The 24,934-nt window shown below is 43.2% G+C and overlaps 1 protein-coding gene across 1 annotated transcript in view; it reads left to right on the forward strand.

The window, feature by feature from the left end:
- Positions 1 to 24,934, forward strand: part of DCDC2 (doublecortin domain containing 2) — a 162,147-nt gene that overhangs the window by 108,229 nt on the left and 28,984 nt on the right. Inside the window, exon 8 of the mRNA XM_072814232.1 lies at positions 24,728 to 24,828. Within this exon, the coding sequence (XP_072670333.1) occupies positions 24,728 to 24,828 (101 nt within the window). The remainder of the gene's footprint in view (positions 1 to 24,727; positions 24,829 to 24,934) is intronic.

A 24,934-nucleotide genomic window follows, 5' to 3' on the forward strand; every position in this document is an offset into this window, starting at 1 on the left:
CTTTGAATGCTGTGCATTCCTTCTGCTTAGAACCAGGTCTGACAGAGAGTAGTAGGTGCCTAATAAAAATTGTTGAATTTATAAAAGGTTAAAAAAATATATTTCTCAAGTGTTCCTATTTTTAAAATAAATCTCACAAGGGCAGTTTGTTTTTGGGACTTAGGGGTTAGGATAGAAATGCTAATTCTTTTCTGGCTCATGGAGGAGGGGAATGTGGTCCAGGTGGCCACCCAGTTTGGGGGAGAAATAGGAGGTTGGCCAGGCCATGGGCCTCGCAGAGGGGACAAGGTGTGACTGGGAGCTGACCACAGGTGGGGTATGGGCTCAGCACCCCTGACTTCTCCTGCAGTCCCACAGAGATTAGTGGCTGGAAATGTGGACATGGGATTCACCTCTCTGGTTGGTTGGTTCTGAAGACACAAGTGTAAAATAATGTAACTGAGAAATGCTTAGGATTCACCTTCATTTACTGGTGGTTTGAAGACATGGTCAATAAGTGTTTGGGATTAAAAAAAAATCATATCAGAATGTCAGCGTTGCGAGGAAACCAGCTTTTCTATTTGACTGGCTGATTTACTGTAAAAATGACTTGAAAACCTTTCCCTGAAAGATTTAATGGGAATGCAGTGGGCAGAATAATCGCCCCCAACGAGCCACATCCTCATGCCTGGGACCCAGGACCGTGTTAGGTTACGAGGTGAGGGGGAATCAAAGTTGCTGATCAACTGACCTTAAAACAGGGAGATGGTCCTGAATGACGTAGGTGGGTACAAGGTAGTCCTATCAACGTGGAGAGGAGGCAGAAGAGTTGACATTGTGAGAAACTCAAAGGCAGGTCCTCACTGGCCTTGATGGAAGGGGGCCACGCACCCTGGGACGAAGGTGGCCTCTGGAAACGTCAAGACAACTGGTTTTTCCCCAGAGCCTCCAGGAGGGAAGGCTGTGCTGCTGACAACTGGCTCAGTGAGACGCATTTCAGACTCTGACCTCCTGATCCCTGAGATCATTAAATGTGTATGATTTTAAGCCACCAAATTTGTGGTAGTTTGTTACCATCGAGATCGAAAACCAGTGCAGGGAGAGCAGGGGGTAAAAACCACGCGTCTCCTTCGCAGTGTTGTGATTTTCAGTATTCCAGGGAAAATTGAAAAGCCAAACGCTGAACCGCAGAGCACTTGAGGGGGCCCGGGCTGCCACACCTGGCAGTGGCCACTGTGCACCTCGCCCAGGGACTGTGATCGGGGACGGCAACCAGAAGCCCACGAAATGGGACCTACCCTGGGAAAGGCCACGCAGGAGCCGTGACTCCCCCACCAGAGCCTGGGCTGGGGCAGCGGCGCACGTGGGAAAGGTTGAACGTGAGCGCGGGGCTGCGCATGGAATTCTTCGTGAGCAGATGTTTAAAAGTCAGCGCTTTCAAATTACTTGCAGAGGCTTATAAATATGAATTTCCTGTAATTCACATTTTATAAGAACTCCTATCAGCTGGATCACAGCTTGAAAAATACCAGAAACGCATTAGAAAAATCTCTCTGTTTAAAACTAGATTGATCCCACATTTACATGGCAAAAGAAGGCCATTACCCGGCAGGCAGTAAAAGCTTTCTTTCGGAGGGTTTGAGAAAACACTCAAAATAATTCACTTCTACCCAGGCCATTTGACAACGGTTAGACTTTCCCTCACAAAATAAAATGAAATCTCACCACCTGCTGCTCGAAATCTCCAATTAATGTTATAAAAAGTACCTTCATTTAAAAAGCCAATGTGTAAATTCCTCCAAGCTGAGTGCAGACATGTCTTCAAATTCATGGTAACCTTTTGATCCTGTCTGCAGTAGGAAGAGGCTTCCAGATGCCAAAAAGAAGCCAGAACGGACTTTCAACTAATTATTTAAGAGCTAAACCCCTCTCTGTTCATCGGGTTCCATTCTATAAGACACTGATGATTCCCATATACATTGCTGCCACGTGTGTTTAATCGAAATTAAGAAGCTGGCCAGTGTTCCACCTATGAACTGAAACAGGGGTGTTTTTGCACGAACCACAGATGGGCAGGGAGAGGAGGGGAGAAAAAGTGAACAGTGTCCTTGTTTGTTTGTTTGTTTTTTTTGCCATGAAAGGCTCTTTTAAGATCACATCAGCAGGTGTGAGAATCACCACCTTTGAACAATTTTTAAGTGGTGAGCAAGTCTGGGTCTTTTATCTCTTCCTTCCCACCCTGACAGTCAGGTTAATGAGAATTTCCCAGGGGTAAGCCACTGGGCATCTTTGACATGCCCCCTTCGGTTTACCACGTTAATCGGGGGATGGTCAGCTGTGCACGTTGGGGAGGCGGAGTCGTTTGCAGCCTGTGCTGATGGAGAAGCAGCAGGCTGAGTCTATCATTCTGCCTTCCTGCCCAGGCAGTTGTCAGGGCAGGAGCTGGGACAGAGAGTGGCCAGGAGTAATTTGGGGCTGTCATGGTCAGGCTTGGGTACAGAGCCGGGAACTCCTGGTGGACGAGATCTGCGGGCATAGCTGTGGCTGGGGAGGGTCCCCAGGGTCTCTGCTGGACTCTCAGAGCCCTTCGGTGGCCCTTCAGGGGGTCCAGCTCTATCTCCCACCACCCCTCAATAGGATCCGAGGAGACAGGTCCCTTTCCTTGGGTCCCTTGGTGATCCTTGGTCCTCCAATGCACTGTTCTTGTTTTTAATTCCTGCCTGGAATGTCCCAACGCTCTGTTTCTCTTCTTTATGGTCTCATGCTTTGAAAGTCCAGGGGAAGTGCATCCATGCCTGGAAGATCTTGTCATCCTTACCCTTGTTGGCCTGAACCTTCATGATCTACTCACTCACAAACAGGCATTGAATATAGAGGCTTGCTTTCCAAAAGGTGTTCATGTTATTTATTGCTTAATTCAGTACCTCATGCCATGTTTTGTATCCTGCCATCTTCTCAAAGCTCTTCCCTTGGTTTTTGCGACATTCCTGCCCACTGGCTTCCCTTCTGGCTTCCCATTTCTTCTCAGTCTGAGAAGAAAGATCAGCCCATGTCTCTGTCTTGAAGTGTGGCATCCACTGGTGAGGTCAGAGGCTCTCTCTTGTGTTCTGCATCTCTACTCTCCCTGTTTCCCTGGAGCACCAGTCCTGCATCCCGGCTGCCTGCTATGTGCCTTCACTGGTGCCACTGGATTTTCCAGCTTAGAAGATTCTAAATCGTAAGTATTCCTTGTGTCTCCCCTCCAGACACATATTCCTTATGTGTTCTACCTGCAATGCCTACGTGAAAAATCTCAGTGTCCCCCTTCAGCTCTCCCTTTTCCTTGCTGCATCCCGTAGGGCACTGTTTGGTCCATTTCCAGCACATGTCCTAGAGTTTTGCTCCCCCATGGCTCTCGCCCCAGGTCGTATTCTCCCTCCCCACGGGCAGCCCCAGCTTAGGTGTTCTCAGCTCTTCCCCTTTAATCTGATCCCGATAGCCACAAGTTATTGTCTGAAACACAGATGGGATCATGACTCTATCCTGGAAGCTTCAGTGGCTTCTTGCTTGCCAGAGCTGAGCCTGTGTCTTGTGCGTACCTCGTGAGTCTGGTCTGGTCTGGTCTGTCCTTGTCTTCACAGCTTACACTCATCCAGGGGATGGTCCCACCACCGGGCTGCTGGATGCCTTGCAGGAGCCACCTGAGATTTCAGTTTCTCTGTGAAATCTTCACTAGGGCCTTAATCAGAAATAATCACTTTTTTAAGGGTACCATTAGCTATTTGCACACCTTCGTTATGGTTTCTATTACACAGAAAGCTTTTTTATTGTGAACATGGTCTGCTTGAGGCCAGGGTGTCTTTTGTCTGTGTCTGTGTCCTGAATGCTAGTACAATATCTGCCTGGATCATGGTGGGTGAGAGTGGGGATCAATAAACACTTGTCCGTCAATGGATGTCCACTTCTGTACAAATACTATGTGTTAAACTGTTTAAAAATCCTTATATAATGCAGAACATACATGTGACAAAAAATAAATACTTGTTGATTAATTTGTGATTAAGACTGTAAGCAGGGGGCATCCCGGTGGCTCTGTCCTTGGGCGTCCAACTCTCAATTTCGGCTCAGGTTGTGATCTCAGGGTCATGGGAAGAGACCCCCATGCTGAGCTTGGAGTCTGCTTGTCCCACCCCCTTTCCTCCCCCACCCACTTGCATTCACACTCTCTCTTTCTCTCTCTCTCAAATAAATAAACAAAATATTTAAAAAAAAAAAACAACTGTAAGCAAGAGGGAGTGGAATAGCAGGAGATAGGTGCATCGTTGAAATACTAGATGAGAATGTTTTGCTGACATGTGCTAGTATATGGAGTCATGCTGTGTTATGATTTGGTGTAACGTGCAGTTTTTACTGCTCTGGCATTAATGGGAATGCACGCTTTTATTTTAATTTTATTTTTTAAGATTTATTTATTTATTTATGACAGAGAGAGAGAGAGAGAGAGAGAGAGAGAGGCAGAGACACAGGCAGAGGGAGAAGCAGGCTCCATGCCGGGAGCCCAATGTGGGACTCGATCCCGGGACTCCAGGATCGCGCCCTGGGCCAAAGGTAGGCTCCAAACCGTTGAGCCACCCAGGGATCCCCAGGAGTGCACGCTTTTAAAGTGGAAAATTAATTGCCAGGCTTTTGGGGGAATATTTACTGAGGTTGAATTAGGTAGTCAAATTAAAAAATAAAAGGCGTGTCAGAGTTAACCAAAAGCTATAGTCTCAAGATATGCATATCCAGGGGCGCCTGGGTGGCTCAGTCTATGAAGTCTATGAAGTGGCTGCCTTCGGCTTAGGTCATGATCTCAGGGTCTTGGAATCGAGCCCTGTGTAGGCTCCCTGCTCACTGGGGAGCCAGCTCCTCCCTCTCTCTCTGCCTGTCCCCATGCTTGTGCACCCACACACACTCTCTCTCTCATATAAATAAATAAAATCTTAAAAACAAAACCCATACATATCTGTGTGTGTGAGATTGTATAGGCAAAACTTCCTACCTAAGTCTCCCTTTCTATAATGTATAGAACTAGCAAATCATGGGCTTGCCAATGTTGGAAGTTCTTTACTGATTAAATAAAGAGTTAAAAGAATCTGACTGGCTGGTGTTACACACTGGTTGTGAAGGCGAACCAGCTGGTCGGTTCAGTATGGTTAACAGACTCTCTAGTCAGGTCACTGCTCAGTTTGCAGGGCTTCTTCATGAACTTTTATCCATCTTCCTGTGCACAGGTCTATATACGCACATAAATATGCATGCATAGATGGGTTTCTGCACACTCATTTGTATGCGTGTATGTTTATGCAGTGAAACCACGTGCATTTGCACATCACAAACTTGTTCATTTATTGGTATCCACTTGCCTGTTCTATATTGGTCACATATAACAAGCTCAAGTACAGCAGATACTCGAGAATTACTGACAGCTGATCATCTTTGTACATCTAATTGAAATGGAACAAACATTTTGTTCCACTTAAACATTTTTAAAAAGCACCTGGCATCCCACAGCAGTGATGCATTTGCAAGTTTTTACTGGGACATAGATTCAGCTGCCACTTAGAAAAAATGTGGGTGTGGTAGGGACCCCCCAAGCTAGAGGAGGAAAACCTGAGAAAAGGTGTTTATGACTTAGAAGAAAGGTCTTCACCCACAATGCTCTCCAGGTCATCTTGTACACAGCTCCAGAGTATTTCCAGAGTATTTCTAAAACACGTACCTGCCAGAAACACGTATCCACACACTTATTTTTTTTTCAAAATTTTATTTATTAATGAGAGACACAGAGACAGAGGCAAAGACATAGGCAGAGGGAGAAGCAAGCTCCCTGCAGGGAGCCTGATGTGGGACTCAGTCCTAGGACCCCGGGATCATGACCTGAGCCGAAGTCGGACACTTAACCACTGAGCCACCCAGGTGCTCCCACACTTATTTTTTTATTGATTGATTGATTTCATGGTCCTGTTAGATGCTAAGCATACAAAGATGAACAGAATGTGGTCCCCTCCTTCAGGGCATTCAGTCAGGTGTGTTAGTTTTTATGGTCTGGGTGGCCAGTGCTCCCTGTGACCAGAAGGATCACAGAAGAGCTATAGCCGCAACCAGACGGAGGCAAGTCTTAGGGAATTGTGGAGCATCAGGTAGTCATGAGAGGCTCCCTGCCATCCTTAGGACAATATCCTTAGTCTTGAGATGGGCTTACAAGATCTTTGCCTTCTGGCTGCTTTCTACCTTCTCGTTTTCAAGCATAGCCACACACCATGCATGTAGGTGGGCACACCCGTGTGCATGTGCTCACACACACAAAGGCACACACCCACCAAGTGCTTCAACTCAGGAGAATGGAGCAGATCAGATTAGTAAAGACTCAAGTGTCATTGCCCTCTGTGATAGAATGCTCCACCCCCAACATCTCTGTTTGCTCACCTACTAGTCATATGTCAACATAACAGAACGATTTTTTCAGTTTTCAACTTCCAGTGAAAACACAGTGGCATTCGTTGCCCTTGACCTCCGGGAGGTTACCTCCGGCTTCATCTCACTTGGCGCCTTGGCTTCCTGTGTCACTTAACACTTGTGTGACTTCAGACAGGTCACTCAAATGCTTTCCATCTCGATTTCCTCTAGTATAAAATGAGATGACAATAGTATTGTTATGATCACAACCCTGTGAGTATTCACTGAGTTAATATATGCAGAAATTGCCTAGCATTTAACTCTTCTGATCACTCTTTTAAAAAAAATCTCTAGCTTTGCCAGCCCTCTTTGGTTTTCTCACCTACCTCTCTGTGTCTTTCCACCTTCTTTGTTGCCTCTCTTGCTCATTTTGCCTCCCCTTGAGTGTCAGAGTCTCCGAGTATATCGCCTGACACCCCAGGTGGACACACTGATCCTCACCTGGGACTGCCCTGCCTCCCACTGTCCCCCCAGAGCAGCTCGTCTCTTGGCTGCTTCCAGAGTGGTCTAAAACTCAGACCTCAGCATGTTCCTCATCTGCCTTAAACCCTGCCGGAGGCCACCCCTTCCAGGACCAAGCCCTTTTACTTGGCCTACAAAACTCCTTCTGCTGTGCGCTTCAGCTGGCCCTGCAGGACTTCTCTGTCACCATTTCCAGTGGGTCACTCATAGGCATCCTTCGCTGTTCCTCAAATGGACCTGAACTGCTGGGCTCTCTGACTCGCATGGCCTTGCACTTGCTGCCCTTTCTTTCACACCAGTTTCATCTCCCTTTCCTCCGTGCCCTCCCCTTGGGTGTTCGATGACTCCTTGGGTGCACCATCGTACCCCACGCAGATATCCAGCAGACCTCCAGAGCACCTGGTTTGTGGTCTGCATATGTTGGGGGGCAAGGGCTGTCTCCTTGGAGTCCTCAGCGGCTACACAACAGTTGCAGTGGTTGGTACACAGCTCAGACAGTGAACAAATGAACGAACGGGTGGACTGGCGGGAGGGCTTATAAACTGAAGCCAGATCTAGTGCTCCTCCCAGTGCTCCGGCGATGCCGATTCCAAGCCGCCTCTGCCCCTCAGGGAGAGAGAGACCTTCCCACATGCTTTCTCCTCTTTCTTGAGGGGCTTGGTGGGAATCGCATGCTGTGTGGGCATCCGCAGACGATCCAGATTGCCCCGATGCTCTGTGTGAGGGGGTGATCAGGGGCAGGGTCAAGGTCATTTGATGGATCAGACAAAAGCCGGTTCTCGCTTGTATTTTCCACTAGTGGGAAAGCTCAATACAGTGAGTTTAAGAACAGTTTTTACTCTTAAACTCTTTCAAATGAAGAGCAGTCTGAACTGTTTTCTCTCTGTCAGTTTTGCTTTGCTTTGTGAGTGCCGGTGTGATGGTTACACAAGCCCAGATGACAGGTCTTGATAGCTGCGAATCCTCAGACACACATCATTTGTAAAAAAAAAAAAAAAAAAAAAAAGTCCTGGTAGGCACGATCCCTGTGGAGTGCGATTTATAGCTTCCTTTTGGAGGTTAATAAATTCAGGGAAGTATGTCAGGTGTGCAACAGATTTACATAGATTGTTTATTTAATGTAAAAGTGTCTTTAGGTGTTTCTTTAGTTATTAATTTGCCAGCATGTACCATCTCTGACAATTCAACAACCTTCCCTAAGGTAAGGCAAAGCTGTTGCGACCTGAATGAATTTTGTCAAGTGTGTAAGCCGGGCAGTGGAGTGCTGTCCATGGGCACCACGTTAGCCCTGCTCCATCCGTGTACACACCAGGGCTGGCCCACCCCTGCTTCCCTCACCACCACGCACAACCCTGGTGTGTGGGTCCATCTTCTGGCTTTAAAAGGGGCCACTTACATTGTATTTATGAACAACATGGGATACACTTAAATATAAAATTCGACTGTCAGACTTTTCTGAATAGCATTCAAAATGAAGTCAGTCCGGTTAGACATACTTGGAATTATAAGTTCCCTCTTTATTTAAAAGATTTTTTCAAAAGTTTTAAATAGAGGTTAGTCAGATTCCATTTAAATAGGTATGGGATTCATGAATGAGCGCTAAATTCATTTGGCCACTAACTTCGAAAAAGAATAAATTGATTTTTTTAAAAATTTTTTATTCACACGTTGTACTCCTATAAAAATATACACTTGAGCAGCCCGGGTGGCTCAGCGGTTTAGTGCCACCTGCAGCCCAGGGTGTGATCCTGGAGACCTGGGATCAAGTCCCACATCAGGCTCCCTACATGGTGCTTGCTTCTCCCTCTGCCTGTGTCTCTCTGCCTCTCTCTCTCTCTGTGTCTCTATGAATAAATAAATAAAATCTTTAAAAAAAATACACTTTCCTCATTACCTTTTTTTTTCCATGAAAATTCAGCTTTTGTCCCCAGAAGGGAAAATATATTTCAAGAAGCAAATGTGATTGCAAAGGAAAATAGTTTTGATTGTGATGGAACTTTGTGACTTCACTGTTGAATCAGGCATTCCATATTTTGACTGTTTTTATTTCATAGTCTGCTTTATTTTGCCACCCAATGGGTATACTGGTGTATTTGCAGCATAACTCATTACTCCTGCCTTATTCTTTTTTTTTTCTTCTCCTGCCTTATTCTTAACTCTCCTCTCAGTGAAAAAGAATATATATATTCTTGGGAACTTTTAAGGAAAACTGATGGTTTTTCAGAGTTTCTTTACTCTGAAATAAATAAAATACTCTTGCTTCTCACTTTGGAGCTAAGAAGGAAATTGTCATGTTCTCACACGAGATTCAGTACCTGTTACGCCCACATCCTACATTAACATTTTCATCATCACCAGCATTTCTGATACAATCAGGTATTAAACCCCATGATTATTTTGGCAATTACATCTTTGATGGAAGGGTTCCAACAGTTAAACTCTAAATCAGGAATATATATAGTTTTACTTCATGTGGTAGAAGAATTATCCTGAAAGATGGCTAAAGGATTCAATAATAGGTTAAGTTTTTATTTTTTAAAAGATTTTATTTATTTATTCATGAGAGACAGAGAGAGAGAGAGAGAGAGGCAGAGACACAGGCAGAGGAAGAAGCAGGCTCCATGCAGGGAGCCTGACGTGGGACTTGATCCGGCGTCTCCAGGATCATGTCCTGGACTGAAGACGGCGCTAAACTGCTGAGCCACCCGGGCTGCCCTAGGTTAATTTTTTTTTTTTTTGTAAGATTTTATTTATTTATTTGAGAGAGAGAGAGAGAGAGCAAGCAGGGAGCGGCAAGGAGAGGGGCAGAGACAGAGGGAGAAGCAGAATCCCGGCTGAGCAGGGACTCCATCCCAGGACCCCGAGATCATGACCTGAGCCAAAAGGCAGATGCTTAACCGACTGAGCTTCCCAAGCGCCTCAAGGTTAAGATTTTTAAAGAAAAGCTCACAGATAGAGTCTCCAGCTATCTGTCCACGAAGCCAAAAGCAGACAAAACTAACTTTCTCCAAATCACCACCCGGGCACATACCAGACTCAAGCTCTCATAGTTTAAGTTCTATGCCTGAGTTGCCAATATTTTTTTTTTAATTTTTAAAATTTATTTTATTTTTACTTTTCAGGCTCCATGCCCAGCATGGAGCCCAACATGGGGCTTGAACTCACAACCCTGAGTGAGATCAAGGCCTGAGCTGAGATCGACAGTCAGATGCTTCATCAACTGAGCCACCCAGGTGCCCGGCCAACATTTTTAAATTGATACCTCACTGTTCCCTGTTATTCCCACAGAGTTTCATTTCTTACACTTTCCTACAGTTTTGGTTTATTCTCAAGAGTATTCTCTTTCTCATTGGTTTTCCCAAAATGAACTCTAAACCACTCAACTTTCCCCTTCCCCTGTGTGCCTCCTTTTCTTCCCCATCTGGGCCTGCTACCTCCATTCTTAACTTTCAAATTTACTTCTCCTTCCCCATAACTTAGGAGGCAGCCTGGAACTTCAAAAGTAAAAGAGCTCTTCTTCGTGACTCCTCCAACATTTGTTCAGGTTTAGTCCAGTAGGTGTAAGCTGGAGTTGCTGACCTTCCTGGTGGGGTGCTGCTTCTATGGTGGGTATCATTTAAAAGGCACGGTGGTTGGGATGCCTGGGTGGCTCAGTGGTTGAGCGCCTGCCTTCAGCTCAGGGAGTGATCCCAGAGTCCTGGGATCGAGTCCCACATCGGGCTTCCTGAATGGAGCTTGCTTCTCCCTCTGTTTCTGTCTCTGCCTCTCTCTCTGTGTCTCTCATGAATAAATAAATAAAATCCTAAAAAAAAAAAAAAAAGGCCCCACGGTTGGAGACGCTTGCACCCTGCGCCTGGCTCTGTGCAACCTTGGGCAAGTTATTTAAACCTCAGGTTCCTTATCCATGAAGTAGGACATAAGCACCTACTTCACAGGGTTTTCATGAGGATTGTGCTCTGCCTTCAGCAAAGCCAGGTGCCTTTTCCCAGTCCTCACTCTCCACTGGGTGCTGTGTGTAGCCTAACCATGTGGTGTGTCAGGGGCTTTGGAAGACATGAAGTGAATTTGAAACAATCCCATATCCTCTGTGTGACAGTGTCTAATTGTCTATCACATGATGCTGTTAGGGGCCAGAGTGAAAGTATAAAGTTCAGAGAGATGAAAGATGACTTCTGGGGGAGGGAGTCCTTGAGTCACAGCCAGAAGGGAAGCCTGAACAGGCAGTGTGGGCATTCAGAGATGGCGTGAGTGGAGGTGCAGAGCTAAGGAGGCGAGGGCCTGCTTGAAGGGTGTCAGGGGAGGTGAGGACGGACAGCCCAGAGCTGTGGTTCTTCTGGGTGAGAAGGGGTGAAGGGCCTAGTGACAGAGCTGTTGGATGTGTCGTTGGAAAGTGCAAGCTGGGCCAAGCCATGGTGGTCTGTAGAGATTGGGCATTCTCTGAGGAGTTTAGAACCTAATGCAGGAATGCAAGCAGGAATGCAAGAAACCGTGTTGACCTGATTAAGTGGATTATCTTTTGGGGTGGCAAGGAGAGAGGATTTTTATGCCTCTCATTTTCTCCAGTGTAGTGAAGGGCTTTTGAAATGTTCTGTGACCCACAGAATGAAAAAAATGTACAACACTAGCCAGGACATGCACACGTGTTTATATATATTTGTCTCGTGCAATAGAAGATGTGTGGAGCAGTAGTTACTATGTGTACTGCATAAGGCTGCCTGTATAATTTGCAGGGTCCAGTGCACAACAAGGACGTGGCACCTTTTGTTCAAAAAGCAGGAGAAAAGTGCTGTTAAAGATCCTTATACATATACTTTTCCCTTGCTTCTGTGGTCTTTCTCTTTCTCGATGGTGTTTTTCATTTGCTTTTACTGCCACTCTAAATAAAGAAGAATTAAATTAAAAATTTTCACCAACATGAACTTTGCCATTTATCTTTATATTGTGCAATGCCAGTTTTACATTGGCAGCGGAAGAGCATTCAACTCACGTGTGCAATCACAATCACACAGTTTATATTTCTTGGCTCATACCTGTGTATGCGTTCTGCTCTTATCAGACAAGTGCATGCTATTCGCTGCGCTTCTTAATATGCACACATTCTACCTGGACTCCTTACCCAGGGCGTGCTGGTGAGTGAGGAAGCAAGCCAAGGGTTACCTCCTGTTCCCTTCCATGCCACTGTTGCCAGCAGAAGCGCTTGACTTCTCCAGGGAAGTCACACAAATAAGAGAGAGCGAGCCAGGATTACCCCTGGTCTATCTTATTTCCTAGCATGCCAACGGATTCTTTCTTCCTTGGAAGCAAGTTCTGGTTTTAATGGCACGTGTGGCCTTGAGGGGCTGTCCGTGACCCCACCACCCCCTGCTCGGATGCAGACATCACAGGCTTACCTTGTACTCACTCTGAGTCTCAACAGACCCCCTAGCGTCGTGGCGGAACTCTGTGCTTGTTACGGGGAGGGCATTGTCTCACTGGATTTCACTTACAGAACACAGGTTCAAAGATAAAATTATTAAGAATTTCAAGATGGTGACAGCAGAGCATTAAGCCAAGTGGAGCGTTCTTCTTAGTGAGGGGCGGGATGGCGGGGTGGTGTGCAAAAGTTTGCTTCCCATGCCTCATGAAGCTGACCCTGGTGTCATGATCCATTTTCTATTTTCTTCTATTTTACTTTAAAAACACTACTTGCAACCCATTAAACTGAGGTCGCAATCCACTCATGGGTCATGACTGGCACATCAGAAAGCCTGCATTAAAAGCATGGTCACGCCATCTAGTTTCAATCACTGTATCTGAATCTTGCCGCTACCATGTGTCTGTGAACTTTAGAGTACTTTTGTTTTCTTTATGTAAAATGCAGGAGTGTCAGCAATGACTTCATAAAGTTGTTTTGGGCATCAAATGAATCTTACATGTAATGTGCTTAGAACAGTGCTTGTCATAATAAGCATCCAGGAACTATTAGCTAATCATCATCATTATCAATATTGTCACTTTTATTATTAATTTACACCTTGCTCTAGGTAAATGCTGAAGAAAAAAAAATGCTTCCTGACCAGATAATAAGCATTTCCATCCTCTTCTAAAATAGATATTTTTTGGGTTTACCAATCTTTGTGTTTTATCTTGATTGCAAGTATATGAAAACATTATAATAACCAAGAGAAAGTTAATTGTTATCCACTTAATGCAATGGAAACACTTAAAAATGATAGGTTAATGAAAGATTACTTTGTTTCTGTTTCCCCTTCCCCAAGATTAAAAGAAGTAGATTATTAGGGTGCAGCTGAGTGGCTCAGTCAGTTAAGCGTCTGACTCTTGATTTTGGCTCAGGTCTTATCTCAGGGTTGTGAATTCAAGCTCTGTGTTGGGCTCCACGCTGGGCTAGAGTCTGCTTAAGATCTTTCTCTTTCTGCCCCTACCCCCATGTTCTCTCCCCCCCCGCCCCAGAGGGAAAAAAAAAAAAAAAACCCAAAACAGAAAACCCATAAGTTAGATTATTAGTATTTCTCAATTATCAGTTAAGAAAGAAGCAAGAGTATTTGAAAAATACCTTCCCTGAGTTTTAGAGTCAGGATTATTCCTTTTTTTTTTTTTTTAGGATTATTTCTTTTGGAAGGAAACTATTAGATGATGAACTTCAATTACAGGCAAAAATGTTAGAGGTGAATGTTTTCTATCTTTGCAAAAGTCCAGCATCCATAGATTTTTGTATAATACAGACTAATTTTGTAAGTCTCAACACTACATAAAAGAGAATTTGGTGGATACTTGGTCAATATATGTTGTTGAAGCAACGTTAAGTGTAAGTGAGCAAAATGTGGACTGATTTGTTTTGATCTGTTTTCTTTCTTGATAGTTTCGTAATAAATAGTACGATTTTGAAGCTAATCTGCATATTTCCCATCATTAACTGAAGCTACTGGGATCACTTTTCCCATTGATGGTTTGACTTTTTATGTTTCCTTGATTCTCTCAAATTCTGTACTAAGTCAATATATAGTCACTTTATTTCTGAATTTAATTGCTGATATGAGGGCATATTTGGGATTATATAGCCATCTTAATGATGGGACTCTGTAGACTCACTTAGTGGATTTATCTCAGGCTGTTTAAATAAAATTCGGAATGTGATAAGATATTGCAGAGAAAAGTATCTTACGCACAATTTTTTTGGTCTATTATTTATTGAGAGGAGCTCTTACAGAGTTTATAGTGATATGCTGAATTGAGTATATTGTAACCTTCCTATTTAACCACCAACCAAAGCTAAGTTATATCTTTAGCAGGGCATCAATTCTGACAAAAAATTTATCATCTTCTCCAGAAATTACTGTGGAGCGGATATAAACACCTACAATGCTAAGAGCTCAAGAGATCTTGCTTTGATTGTCTAAAGCAAATAGAAGCATGCTATCTGTAAAATGCTGAAATGGTGAAATAGAAATGCTCTCACTCAGATTTAATGAACAATTCAGTCATATTACCTTGCACCAAATAGCTTAGATAAAAGATTATCTGATCCCTTTATTCAGAATGACTGGTTTGGGCCGATTTGCACACTTGCCCTGTGTGTCCCTTTACCCTGAGCAAGGACCGCAGTTCACAGAACCTCTAGCACCGGTCTCAGGATTAGACTTGTTTTTTTTTTTTTTTTTTTAAAGATTTTATCTATTTATTCAAGAGAGACACACACAGAGAGAGGCAGAGACACAGGTAGAGGGAGAAGCAGGCCCCATGTAGGGAGCCCGATGTGGGACACGATCCGGGGACTCCAGGATCACTCCCTGGGCTGAAGGCAAACTCTTAACAGCTGAGCCACCCAGGCGTCCCTAGACTTGTTTTAAAGTGGTGATTCTTGCTTTATCCTTCCAGCAGTATTGGCATTGCTGATCATATTATTTTAAAGTATACCATTGCTGGTGGTTGAAAGCAAACATTGGAGTCTTAGATTCTCAAAGGAGTAATTTAGTAATAATTGGGATTAATAACTAACTTTTGAAAACAGTTACTCTTTTTTTATTTTCAGGTTTAAGCTAGATACTTAATCCCCTAAGCATATGCCATGTATGTGATTTGGAAACAAATATTTAGAGAAGTATTTCAGTCTTCCATCTCAAGTTTTATTGACTCCAGATAGATCTTGAAAATTTTAAACCCTGGTTTTTCTTCAGTCTTTGGATTTTGAGATTCTTGCATGAATTCTCAGTTTTCTGGAGCTAAGGAGTCTTTTATTTCTCTGTCTGGGAGGACTGTTAATGACCATACTAATTAGGCATGCAAGATGAAGGTGCCTGGTTTCCTGGGATGGGTGCCTCCCTGATGCCTCTGCCCCAACTCCCTGCAAACAGATTACCACGTTGTAATTCATTTATGCATTTTAGCTGAGGTTCAAACTCCAGTAAATGAGTAGAAAGAATGATTGGTATTTTCATGGCATACAGTTCTAGTTACCTTTGTGTCATCAAGATGAAGATGGTCTGCTTTGGTTTAACTTGGCCACACGTGGATGGGAACTGTTTGCAAAAAAGCTTGGATTTCATTAGACAGGCTCATGCACTGGGGATATAGGTTTTGCTACAGCTTTATGGTGCTGACATCTGTGACAAATTCACTGAAAGCCGAGAGTCAGAAGAGATGGGATTTGACGCCCCATTCAGCCCTCCCCTCCTCATGGCCTTGGGCCTCTGAATTCAGCTTTACAAGTCATCTCTACATCCCAGTGAATCATCTTGGAAGAATGGTCCACACTCCTGTCTTCACTTCCTCACCACTATTTCACACCACACCCCAGTGTAATCTGATCTTCGTGCTCTACTGATACTGCTCTCACCTCATTGACCAGATCATTGGGATGCCAAACTGGAGGACACTATTTATTCATTCATTCATTCATTCATTCATTCATTCATTCATTCATTTATACATACATACATACCAGTACATTGTTTTCAATCTGTATGCATTCCTCTTCTACCCATCCCTTAAACATTGCTTCCTAGAATTTTGTTCCCGGTCATCTATTCTCATTGCAAGTTATTTTCCAGACCTAAGACTTTATTTGTCAGCTGCATTCAGATACTCCCCAAACCTATATCCTCATCCTAGAACTTTATCCTCATTAACAGATTTGTATTGCCAACCATTTACCTGACAGGTCCACTGAGATGCTCAATGTGGGTTCTGACCAGTACATCCAATTCAGATCTCATCATCTCCTTCCTACCATCCAGCCCCATTGTCTTCTGTCCCTCATTTTGGTAAATAAGTCTACTATCCACGTGGACACCCAGGCCCTAAAACTTAGCGTCGCTTGTGGCTCTTTCACGAACTCTGCCCTTCCATATCCAAGCTGTCCCGGAGCCAGGACAGCTCTGTGTCCCTGGTGTTCCACTCCGCCCATCCTGCTGCCACTGCCTTCATGTCAGACCTGTAAGTCTAGTGCAGGCCACAACCCCACTGAGCAGTGCCTGTCCCATGATCACAACAGATGCTATGTGCTCTGGGCTTGGTACCTCGGGACCCATCCTTCCATACATTGGTTCCCATAGCATCTCAGGGCTACCAGCATCTTGTTGTGTCTGTCTGACCCACATTCCAGACTTTTGTTTCTGTAGTCTCAGCAAGGCTTCTCACCCTGTGCCACATGGCCTTGTGGAGGACCTTCCATATCTCTTTCTCTGCACACACCCCTTTCCATTCAGGCAGCCGTCTTCCAGGGCAGTCCCCCACCCCCAGACAGACAGCCTGTGTAGCACTTGCTACACTTACTCTGGCCATTGATTTTCCCCGTAGATTCCCCAGCAGACAGAGAGCATCTTGAGGCCAGCGCCTTGTTCATCTTTTTACCGCTGGTACCCAGCACACCCCTGAGCTGGGAAAGGCTTAGTAAACGTTGACATAATGAATGAATGAATGAATGAATGAATGAACACAAAGTTAAGGAATTTAATAGATCATGTATTTCTGTTATGTGCAAGTACTCTGTTTCCACAATGAAATTTCTCGAGTAGAGAACTAGTTTGAGGATGGCCGGCTCTTTTACAGACCACAAGGAATACACAAGATCATTTGAAGGTGGTTGGACGAGCCAGAATTAAGAACAGGAACTGAGAATTTTAGGCTGCTTATTAAGTAACTCCAAGTCACTGGGGTATAAAGAGGAACAATTCAATTATCCTGATAAACTAAACCTAATTTGCAGTGGAATTTTTATAAGGTAACAAAATTGGAAATGAAAAAGTAAAGCCATATATCCTTGTTGGCTTAGGTATTCAGAGGTACTTCATTATTCTTAGTCCTGTGTACCTGATACAGACTTTAGAAATTATACCAAAATCTTCATAGTGTATACCATGGCTAAGAGTCATGAATTCTACATATTGTATATGTGTGCTTCATTCTTTGTCCTTTGAATATTTCTGATTTTGATGAAAATCTAAAACACTTGTATCTAAAAAATATTTAAAAAGAAATGCAGGGCTAAGAACAAAATTGCATACAATCTGGGGAAATAAACGATAATCATCCTACTTTTAAGTCCTGTCTACTCTTGCAAAATTTTATTGTATAACCGTGACAGTTAAGATCGAGTCTATGCAGAGTACACAGTCAGATTTAAACATCAGTTGTGTAACGGGTGATATTTAATACTCTGGAGTGGGAGTCAGGGAATAGAAAGAAGCCACCACATATTTTAAACTGCGGCAGACAAAACTCAGCCTATATAAGCATATGGATAAAGTTGTTTTCATGTAGTATTCTAAATTGCCAAAGAAAAATATCACTTGTGTTATTCTTGTTTCCGTGAAGAGTTTCCATTTGGGTTTATGGGACATAATGAAACACATGGAGGAGGGATCCCTGGGTGGCGCAGCGGTTTAGCGCCTGCCTTTGGCCCAGGGCGCGATCCTGGAGACCCGGGATCGAATCCCACGTCAGGCTCCCGGTGCATGGAGCCTGCTTCTCCCTCTGCCTATGTCTCTGCCTCTCTCTCTCTCTCTCTCTGTGACCATCATAAATTAAAAAAAAATAAATAAAAAAAAAAAAAAAAAAAAAGAAACACATGGAGGAGATTAGTGATTAAAAAACATTTGGGTTCTATTTCTGTACTACCTCAGACATGCTCAGAACATTCACTGTCATGTGCTTTGATTCTTCCTAACAATAATATACTTTGATGCAGAGGAGTGGAATGAGGAGGATATTATAAGTATAAGCTGTAACAAGGATCAGGGGAGGGTCGACCAGTATCCTCTCATAAGGAAGCATTAACATGTGGCTCCATTCTTCCACTCTGCCTCATTGCTTGCTCAACTTGAGGGGACTGCCTCATCCTGGGCCAGCTTTCTGTAAGTGCTTTCTTTAAAGTTCAATAAGATATGATGACAGTAATCTATCGATGAAGAGTTATGTATTAGACATTGAATATATTTCACATGTGAATGTATTCCCATTAACATTAGCTAATGAAAATAATTTTTTATGTCACCTTCTTACCAATTTTAATCTTAATTCTGTCTCTGGTAACTAATGTGACACATACAAAGTGTGTAGCTTTTCTTGTAAATAGGCCTATGTATTTTTTTCTTCTTCGAATATTATTTTATACACTGAAGGCTATAAACTCCTTGTTTCCCTACATTTTTTTCTCTACTGGGTTTAATGAGATACCTTTTAAAATTAATGTCTTGTTTCTAATTTAACATTTCTTTATGAGGCAGTCTCAGTAGTAAATCATAGTAAAACGTTTATAGTCACATTAAACTTTTCTTACTTATATGTAGAGCTTCCACTTAATAGATACCTAATATTTCCAGAGAGTACTCAGAACTGGACATTATGCTCTTATTTTTCTTTTTCTTTTTCCTGATACATTGATTTCAAACATTGAGGACATCAAAATATGGCTTACAGTACTACTTAAAAATGATTTTTAAATAATTCTTGGCAAGGAAGTATGCTTTAATACTAATGATCACTGACTCCATGTGCCTATCATTCATTACTTGGTAACTTCTCTTACTCGAGAATGTCTGAGTCCTGTGACATTACTAACCTGACTAAGGATGCTCTGAGACCAGTAAGTCCTTCCATTTCTGTTGCTCCAGCTGCAGAGGCTACACAAGCATGAGCGTCTGCTTTCCCTTTCTGCAGGTCGGGGGGAGCATTCCTATTTATGATGAACTCCACGGTAATGCTGTGACTGCTCTACCTCAGCAGCTCTGCTTTCATTTTTTAGGCAATAAAATTCATAAGGGATAAGTGAAAAATAATTGAGGAGCATTTTTATTTTTACTAGCATGTTTGCTATTGCTTTATGGCGTAATATACACTAAAATGTCTATTCACAAGTCAGACAAGAAAGATTAGAGCTGCATATGGGCATATGTGCATCCAAGCATTGAACTTGATCCTTAGTATAGTAATTGAATGAGAGCAGTATTGTGTATCAAATTTATCCCTGTTCTTTAGTTTGTTAGCAAATGGCTCTTATTACAAAAGTTTCAGGGTAGGGAAGATGTCAAAAAAAATGGAATCCCTTTCCTGCTGGCAGATGAGTCGGTGTCTGAGGGGGGCAAAGTGAAAAGAAGTAATAATAGAGGAGGAAAACCAAAGCCAGTGGACTTGAAAGGGTTTCTCTGACCATTGCCTGAAAGGCAGGAGGAGCAGATGGTGCCTGAGGCTGCGGCCCCCATCCAGGAAATACCTACAGGAGTCAGAAATCGGGTTTGCCATGGCTACTGCCCTGATGTTTTCTCTAGACCATGATTTTTAGACGCGTGATATATTAGTTTCCTCTTGCTGCGGTAACAACTTACTACAAACTGGGCAGCTTGAAACAACAAACAAATTCATTATGTTACAGTCCTGGAGGTCAGAATTCCAAAATGGTCCTCACTGGCTTATAACCGGAGTGTTGGCAGGGCTCTGTTCCTTCTTGAGTCTTGAAGGGGGGCAATTTGTATCCTTGCCTTCTTTGGTTTTCAGAAATTGTCTACATTTCCCTGGCTTATGATTCCCTCCATCTGCAAAGCTAGCAATGACCAGTCAAGTCTCTCTGACACTGTTACCAATGTGACCCTGCTTCTCCTGCCTCTCTCATTTATTTATGAGGACTTACCTGATTACAGTGGGTCCTCGAGAATAATCCAGGATAATCTCCCCATCTCATGGTCAGCTGATTAGCAATGGTAATTCCATCTTCAACCTGAATTCACCTCTGCCCTGCAATGTGACTTATTCATGGTTGCTGAGGATTAGGACATGGACATCTTTGGGAGGCTGTTACTTTAGCTACTGCGCATAGCATACAGAGTTGAGCCCTGTGTAGGTTGTACTCCAGCCTTCTTTCTCCTCAACCCCTGTCTCCCCCTCCTTATCCAGATGCAGTATTGCCACATATGGCCAGATGGGGCATAAATCCTCTAACAGCATGAAGAATTAATGGACTGGACTAGTGGCTTTTAAATTGTATGCTCCTTACATTTTATCTCAGGGCAGCAAATGTTTTTGAGTTGTCTGCTCTTCATTTTCTCAACAACACCTTTTGAATACCTATGTGCTGAACTCTATTACGTACTGGGGATCAGCCACGCACAGTATGGGCAAGCTACCTGTTCTCTTGGAGCTAATGGGTTGGTGGAGACTGACAAACACTAAAACACCAAATAAACAGGGAAAGTGCCAGCTGCTAATAAATGCTAGGCAGAGGAGTAAGAGCAGCAATGAATGACTGGGTGGCTGGTTAGTGGAAGAGGAAGGAGGAGGGTTTCTGAGAACTGAATGGCAAGGAGCAGCCAGTCATGTGAAAAAAGGGGAGAGAATACTCCAGGCCGAGGGAATAAGAAGTACAAAGGCAGGAATGAGTTTTCTGTTGGAGAAACAGAATGTAGCTAGAGTTTAATGGGCAAAGGGAAAATGGTATGAAGTGTGCGCCAAGGGAGGGTAAGTGCCTGGTCACACCCTTGTAAGCCATGGTAGAGAACTTGGGTTCCATGAATGATAGAAAAACATCAGAAAGTTTCTAAATAGGTTTTCTCCTTTATTGAGATCACTTGGCTATTTTGTGGAGGATGAATTGCAGGATAGCAAGAGTGAAGAAGAGAGACGATGTGTAAGCTTTGCGAAAGCCCGTCCTGTGGATAATGGTGATTAGACTGAGTTGATAGTGGAGATGGAAATAATATTCACAGATCTGGGGTATAGTTAAAAGGAAATTGAATTGACAAGACAACAATGGGATGGATACAGGGAGTGAGAGCTGGATGGAAGTGAAAATAATCCCTAGATTTGAGGATTGAGAGGTGCTGCCATTTCCTGGGGTAGGGAATAGAGATGATGAGCAGTTGCTGGGGGCAGGGAGGGGGACCAGAGTTCTGTTTTGACCATGTCAAGGTTGAGATGCCCATGTGATATCAAAGATGAGCTGTTCCGGTCCATTGTCAAATTAATAGTGATTATCTCTTGGTCATGGAGTTAGAAAGATGTTTATTCTCTTCATTTTCCAAGTTTTCTAAAATGTGTAAGTATTATATAAATAACGTGGAATCAGTACATGCTGTGTAAAAATATTTTTCTCTAGAAATTCATATTTCTCTATTTTTAATTTTATATATATGACATGTATGTAAATATTAAAAATCCTAGTAGGCTTTCTCCCATCACAGAGTAATTTCCTAGCTGCTTTTTTTTTCACTACTATTTATTCCTGTGAATTCCCTTCTGACCTTCCCTTCTTTCTCTGTGCTGCTGAAGGAGAGGGCTTACACATCGGTTCACTGATAAACAAGACCCTGCACCCATCCCGGAGGCAGACACCTTTATCTTTCATTTCTCTGTGTCACTGTACACAACATTGAGTTTTGTTGATTTGTCCCTTTGCCTTTTATATTCTATGGCTGCCATTTTCTATTCCAGTACCCTTTCCATTTTATTTTATTTGTCACTGATTTTATTTTTCTTTTCCTGTGAAATGTTTATCCTAAAATGCATCTACAAGTCATTCGTGGCTCTGGTTGGATACAGTTAAGCATTTTGCTGGATGTATTTAAGAATATATTTCTCTCGTATCTGTAGGTTTCTCTTGGTAGTGTCTTTGAAAGCAAGCACAATGCTTGGATGCAAAAATGTCATCCTAAAAAGTCATGTTACTCATGTCATAACTAGAGTGCTGCATCTTTCTCTGAAGGCTGACTCAAGGGACATTTTGGGGATGGGTATGATTATTGTCTTCTGAGGTAATCTGGAAGGTAGCAATGAATGCCAAACATGTCTAATTTTCCACTTAAAACCATAATGGAGGGCAACCCTGGTGGCCCAGCGGTTTAGTGCCGCCTTCGGCCCAGGGTGTGATCCTGGAGACCTGGGATCGAGTCCCACATCAGGCTCCCTGCATGGAGCCTGCTTCTCCCTCTGCCTATGTCTCTGCCTCTCTCTCTCTCTGCGTGTGTGTGTGTGTCATAAATAAATAAAATCTTTAAAAAAATAAAAAATAAAACCATACTGGAGGGATGCCTGGGTGGCTCAGTGGTTGGGCACCTGCCTTTGGTTCAGGTCTGATCCCAGGATGCGGGATCGAGTCCCACATCAGGCTCCCTGCGAGGAGCCTGCTTCTCCCTCTGCCTGTGTCTCTGCCTCTGTCTCTCAGTCTGTGTCTCTCATGAATAAATAAATAAATAAACCTTAAAAAAAAAACACACTGAAGATAACCTTTGATAAATTGTGTAGCCTACGTTTGAAATCTGCCCCTGCGCATTCTCACGGTTATGAACTCCACATGTGAATAAGTCAGAATTTCTTTGCATTCTTTCTGCCGTTGTTTCCTTGGGTTCTACGTTCCAGTTTGCTGGCGAGACTGAGAGCTTACTGTGTCTCTGTTGACTCCCCGTTTTGTAGACTTGATTACTCCCTTTCGCTTTTCCTCCTTTATGACACAGTAGTTGTAAGCTCTTTTCCTAGTCCTTCAAGTGGCCTGCCTTACACTCTTGTTGGGTCAAGGATGGCTTTACTGAGTGTGTAACCAAAACTGTGCATTTACTCTTGCCTCCATGAAGACATCAGCGCATTCCCTATTTCACTTTCTATATTATTTCTTTCTGATGTGGTGGAGGTTTTAGCTGAGTTTTCATTTTAGGTTCATGTCAGTATAAGACAAGACCAAGTTAGGACATAATCCTTGGATATGCTGTGTGAGCCAAGTCTTTGGGGAGGATTAGTGCTGTTGATAACCCAAAATAGTTGCCAATGCTGACGTCATCATTTGGTGATGATTATTTGTAGGGATTCCTGTGTATATGCATATTTTCAGTTCTCCTACACCTAGAGGATATTTAACTGAGAAAACTCTAATGAATGAAAAATTACTCTGGATTGCTGAAGCATACAAGAGCTGATGGAAGGAAGGGATCATTGGGAGAAAAGACTTGGTTGGATGATAGGAAGAACCACTCTGGGATTAAATGATTGCTTTAGATAATCCTCAAAAGGAGTTAATCCACGTGAATTAATCAGCTTTGAGGGCAGCTTTGTAGTCCCTGGGTTTTAAAAAGGAGAGTAGAGAAGCCAATATCCAGTCAAGTTCCAAAAAAAGTAATTAAAAAGTAGAATGGTTTCTCTAGGAGAAACAAGAAGGGCTTGAGTTTGGGTACATTTCCTCCCTCCTTACCTCCCCTTTTCACCTGGTTCTATCTTCTAAGTGCCCGTAGTGATCTGCTTACCCTGTTCTAGCACATCCACCAGGGCACCTTACTGGGGTGTATATACGTCTCTGAACATACACTCATTGGTCTGTAAGCAACCGGAGTGAACAGCCTACATCTCATTTATATCTTAGGTGGCCAAATGGACTCACCTGGTGCCTTGCATATAATTGGTCCTCCACAAATGTAAAAGTATGTTTTTAATTTTGTCATAAATAACGAGTGACTTTATAACTCAACCATGACACGTGTCAGAAAATTGTGTTCTGGGAAACGAGCTTCCATTGGAGAAATAGAAGAGGTTTTAAGATAAGAGATGAACCCATATTTTCTAGACTACAGGGGTAGTCTAATAAATTTCTAGAGAAGGAGGTGAAATTTCCATCCCTGGAGATCCTTGAAAATTGCACGCAGGAAAGATCTGGGAGGAGGACTGAAGCATCACACCTATTTTGGGGCGCACAGATAGAATGACAAACGATTCTGTGATTCTTTGATGACTTGGCCTGGAGGAGAAAAGACTGAGGGGAAACAGGAAAACAGTGGTCCATGCTTTCTGTGGGAAAACAAGTCATGGGAGCTTAACCTAAAGCCTTAGACATTTAGATTACATTTTACGGTTAAGGCTTTTGAGACCTAGGCTGTGAAATCCTGTGGAAATCTGCAAAATAGAAGATTGATTTGTGTGAGACCTGGAGTCAACTCTGTGATTCTGTGGCAGGGAAAAACAGTATTTTTTAGAACAATATTTTAAGAGAATTATTCCAACACACTATATTCAGTGTACTCTAAAACTAGTATTTTCAGACACCAAGCCTCATCGCAGCTTTGTGGAAAGGAGTGGGGAGTAGATAACAGGTGTGAGGTCCTTCCTATGTAAATACTTTGCAGGGTTGTGTTATTAGATCAGCAGCCAGGGGGTGAGAAGGAGTCTGGGACACAGCTCTGCCTTGCTGGGTCAGCCTTGTCTTCATCACTGACCCTCTTCCCTGTGAAAATGCAGAAGGTGGAGGGGAAGAGCTACAAAAACCCTGTGCAGTTTCAACATTCAGCCACATGATGTCACAATTGGATTTTTATTTTCACTGTGCATTTGTCTCCAATAATAGATGAAGGCGTTTTCAAAGCCGGAGCAGAGAGGTCTGAGACACGGGGAGCAGCAGAAGTCCAAGAAGATGAAGACACTCAAGTTGAGATCCCAGTTGACCAGGTAGTCCCCACGTTTTAAAAAATATATGTAAGCTGATGACCACTTTTTTCTTTCAAGTTTTGTGTTATCTGCTCCAGGCTATTACTACGCATATGCTGGTTCAAAC

This window comes from Canis lupus, chromosome 37 (assembly GCF_048164855.1).
Source record: "Canis lupus baileyi chromosome 37, mCanLup2.hap1, whole genome shotgun sequence".
NCBI lineage: Eukaryota > Metazoa > Chordata > Mammalia > Carnivora > Canidae > Canis > Canis lupus.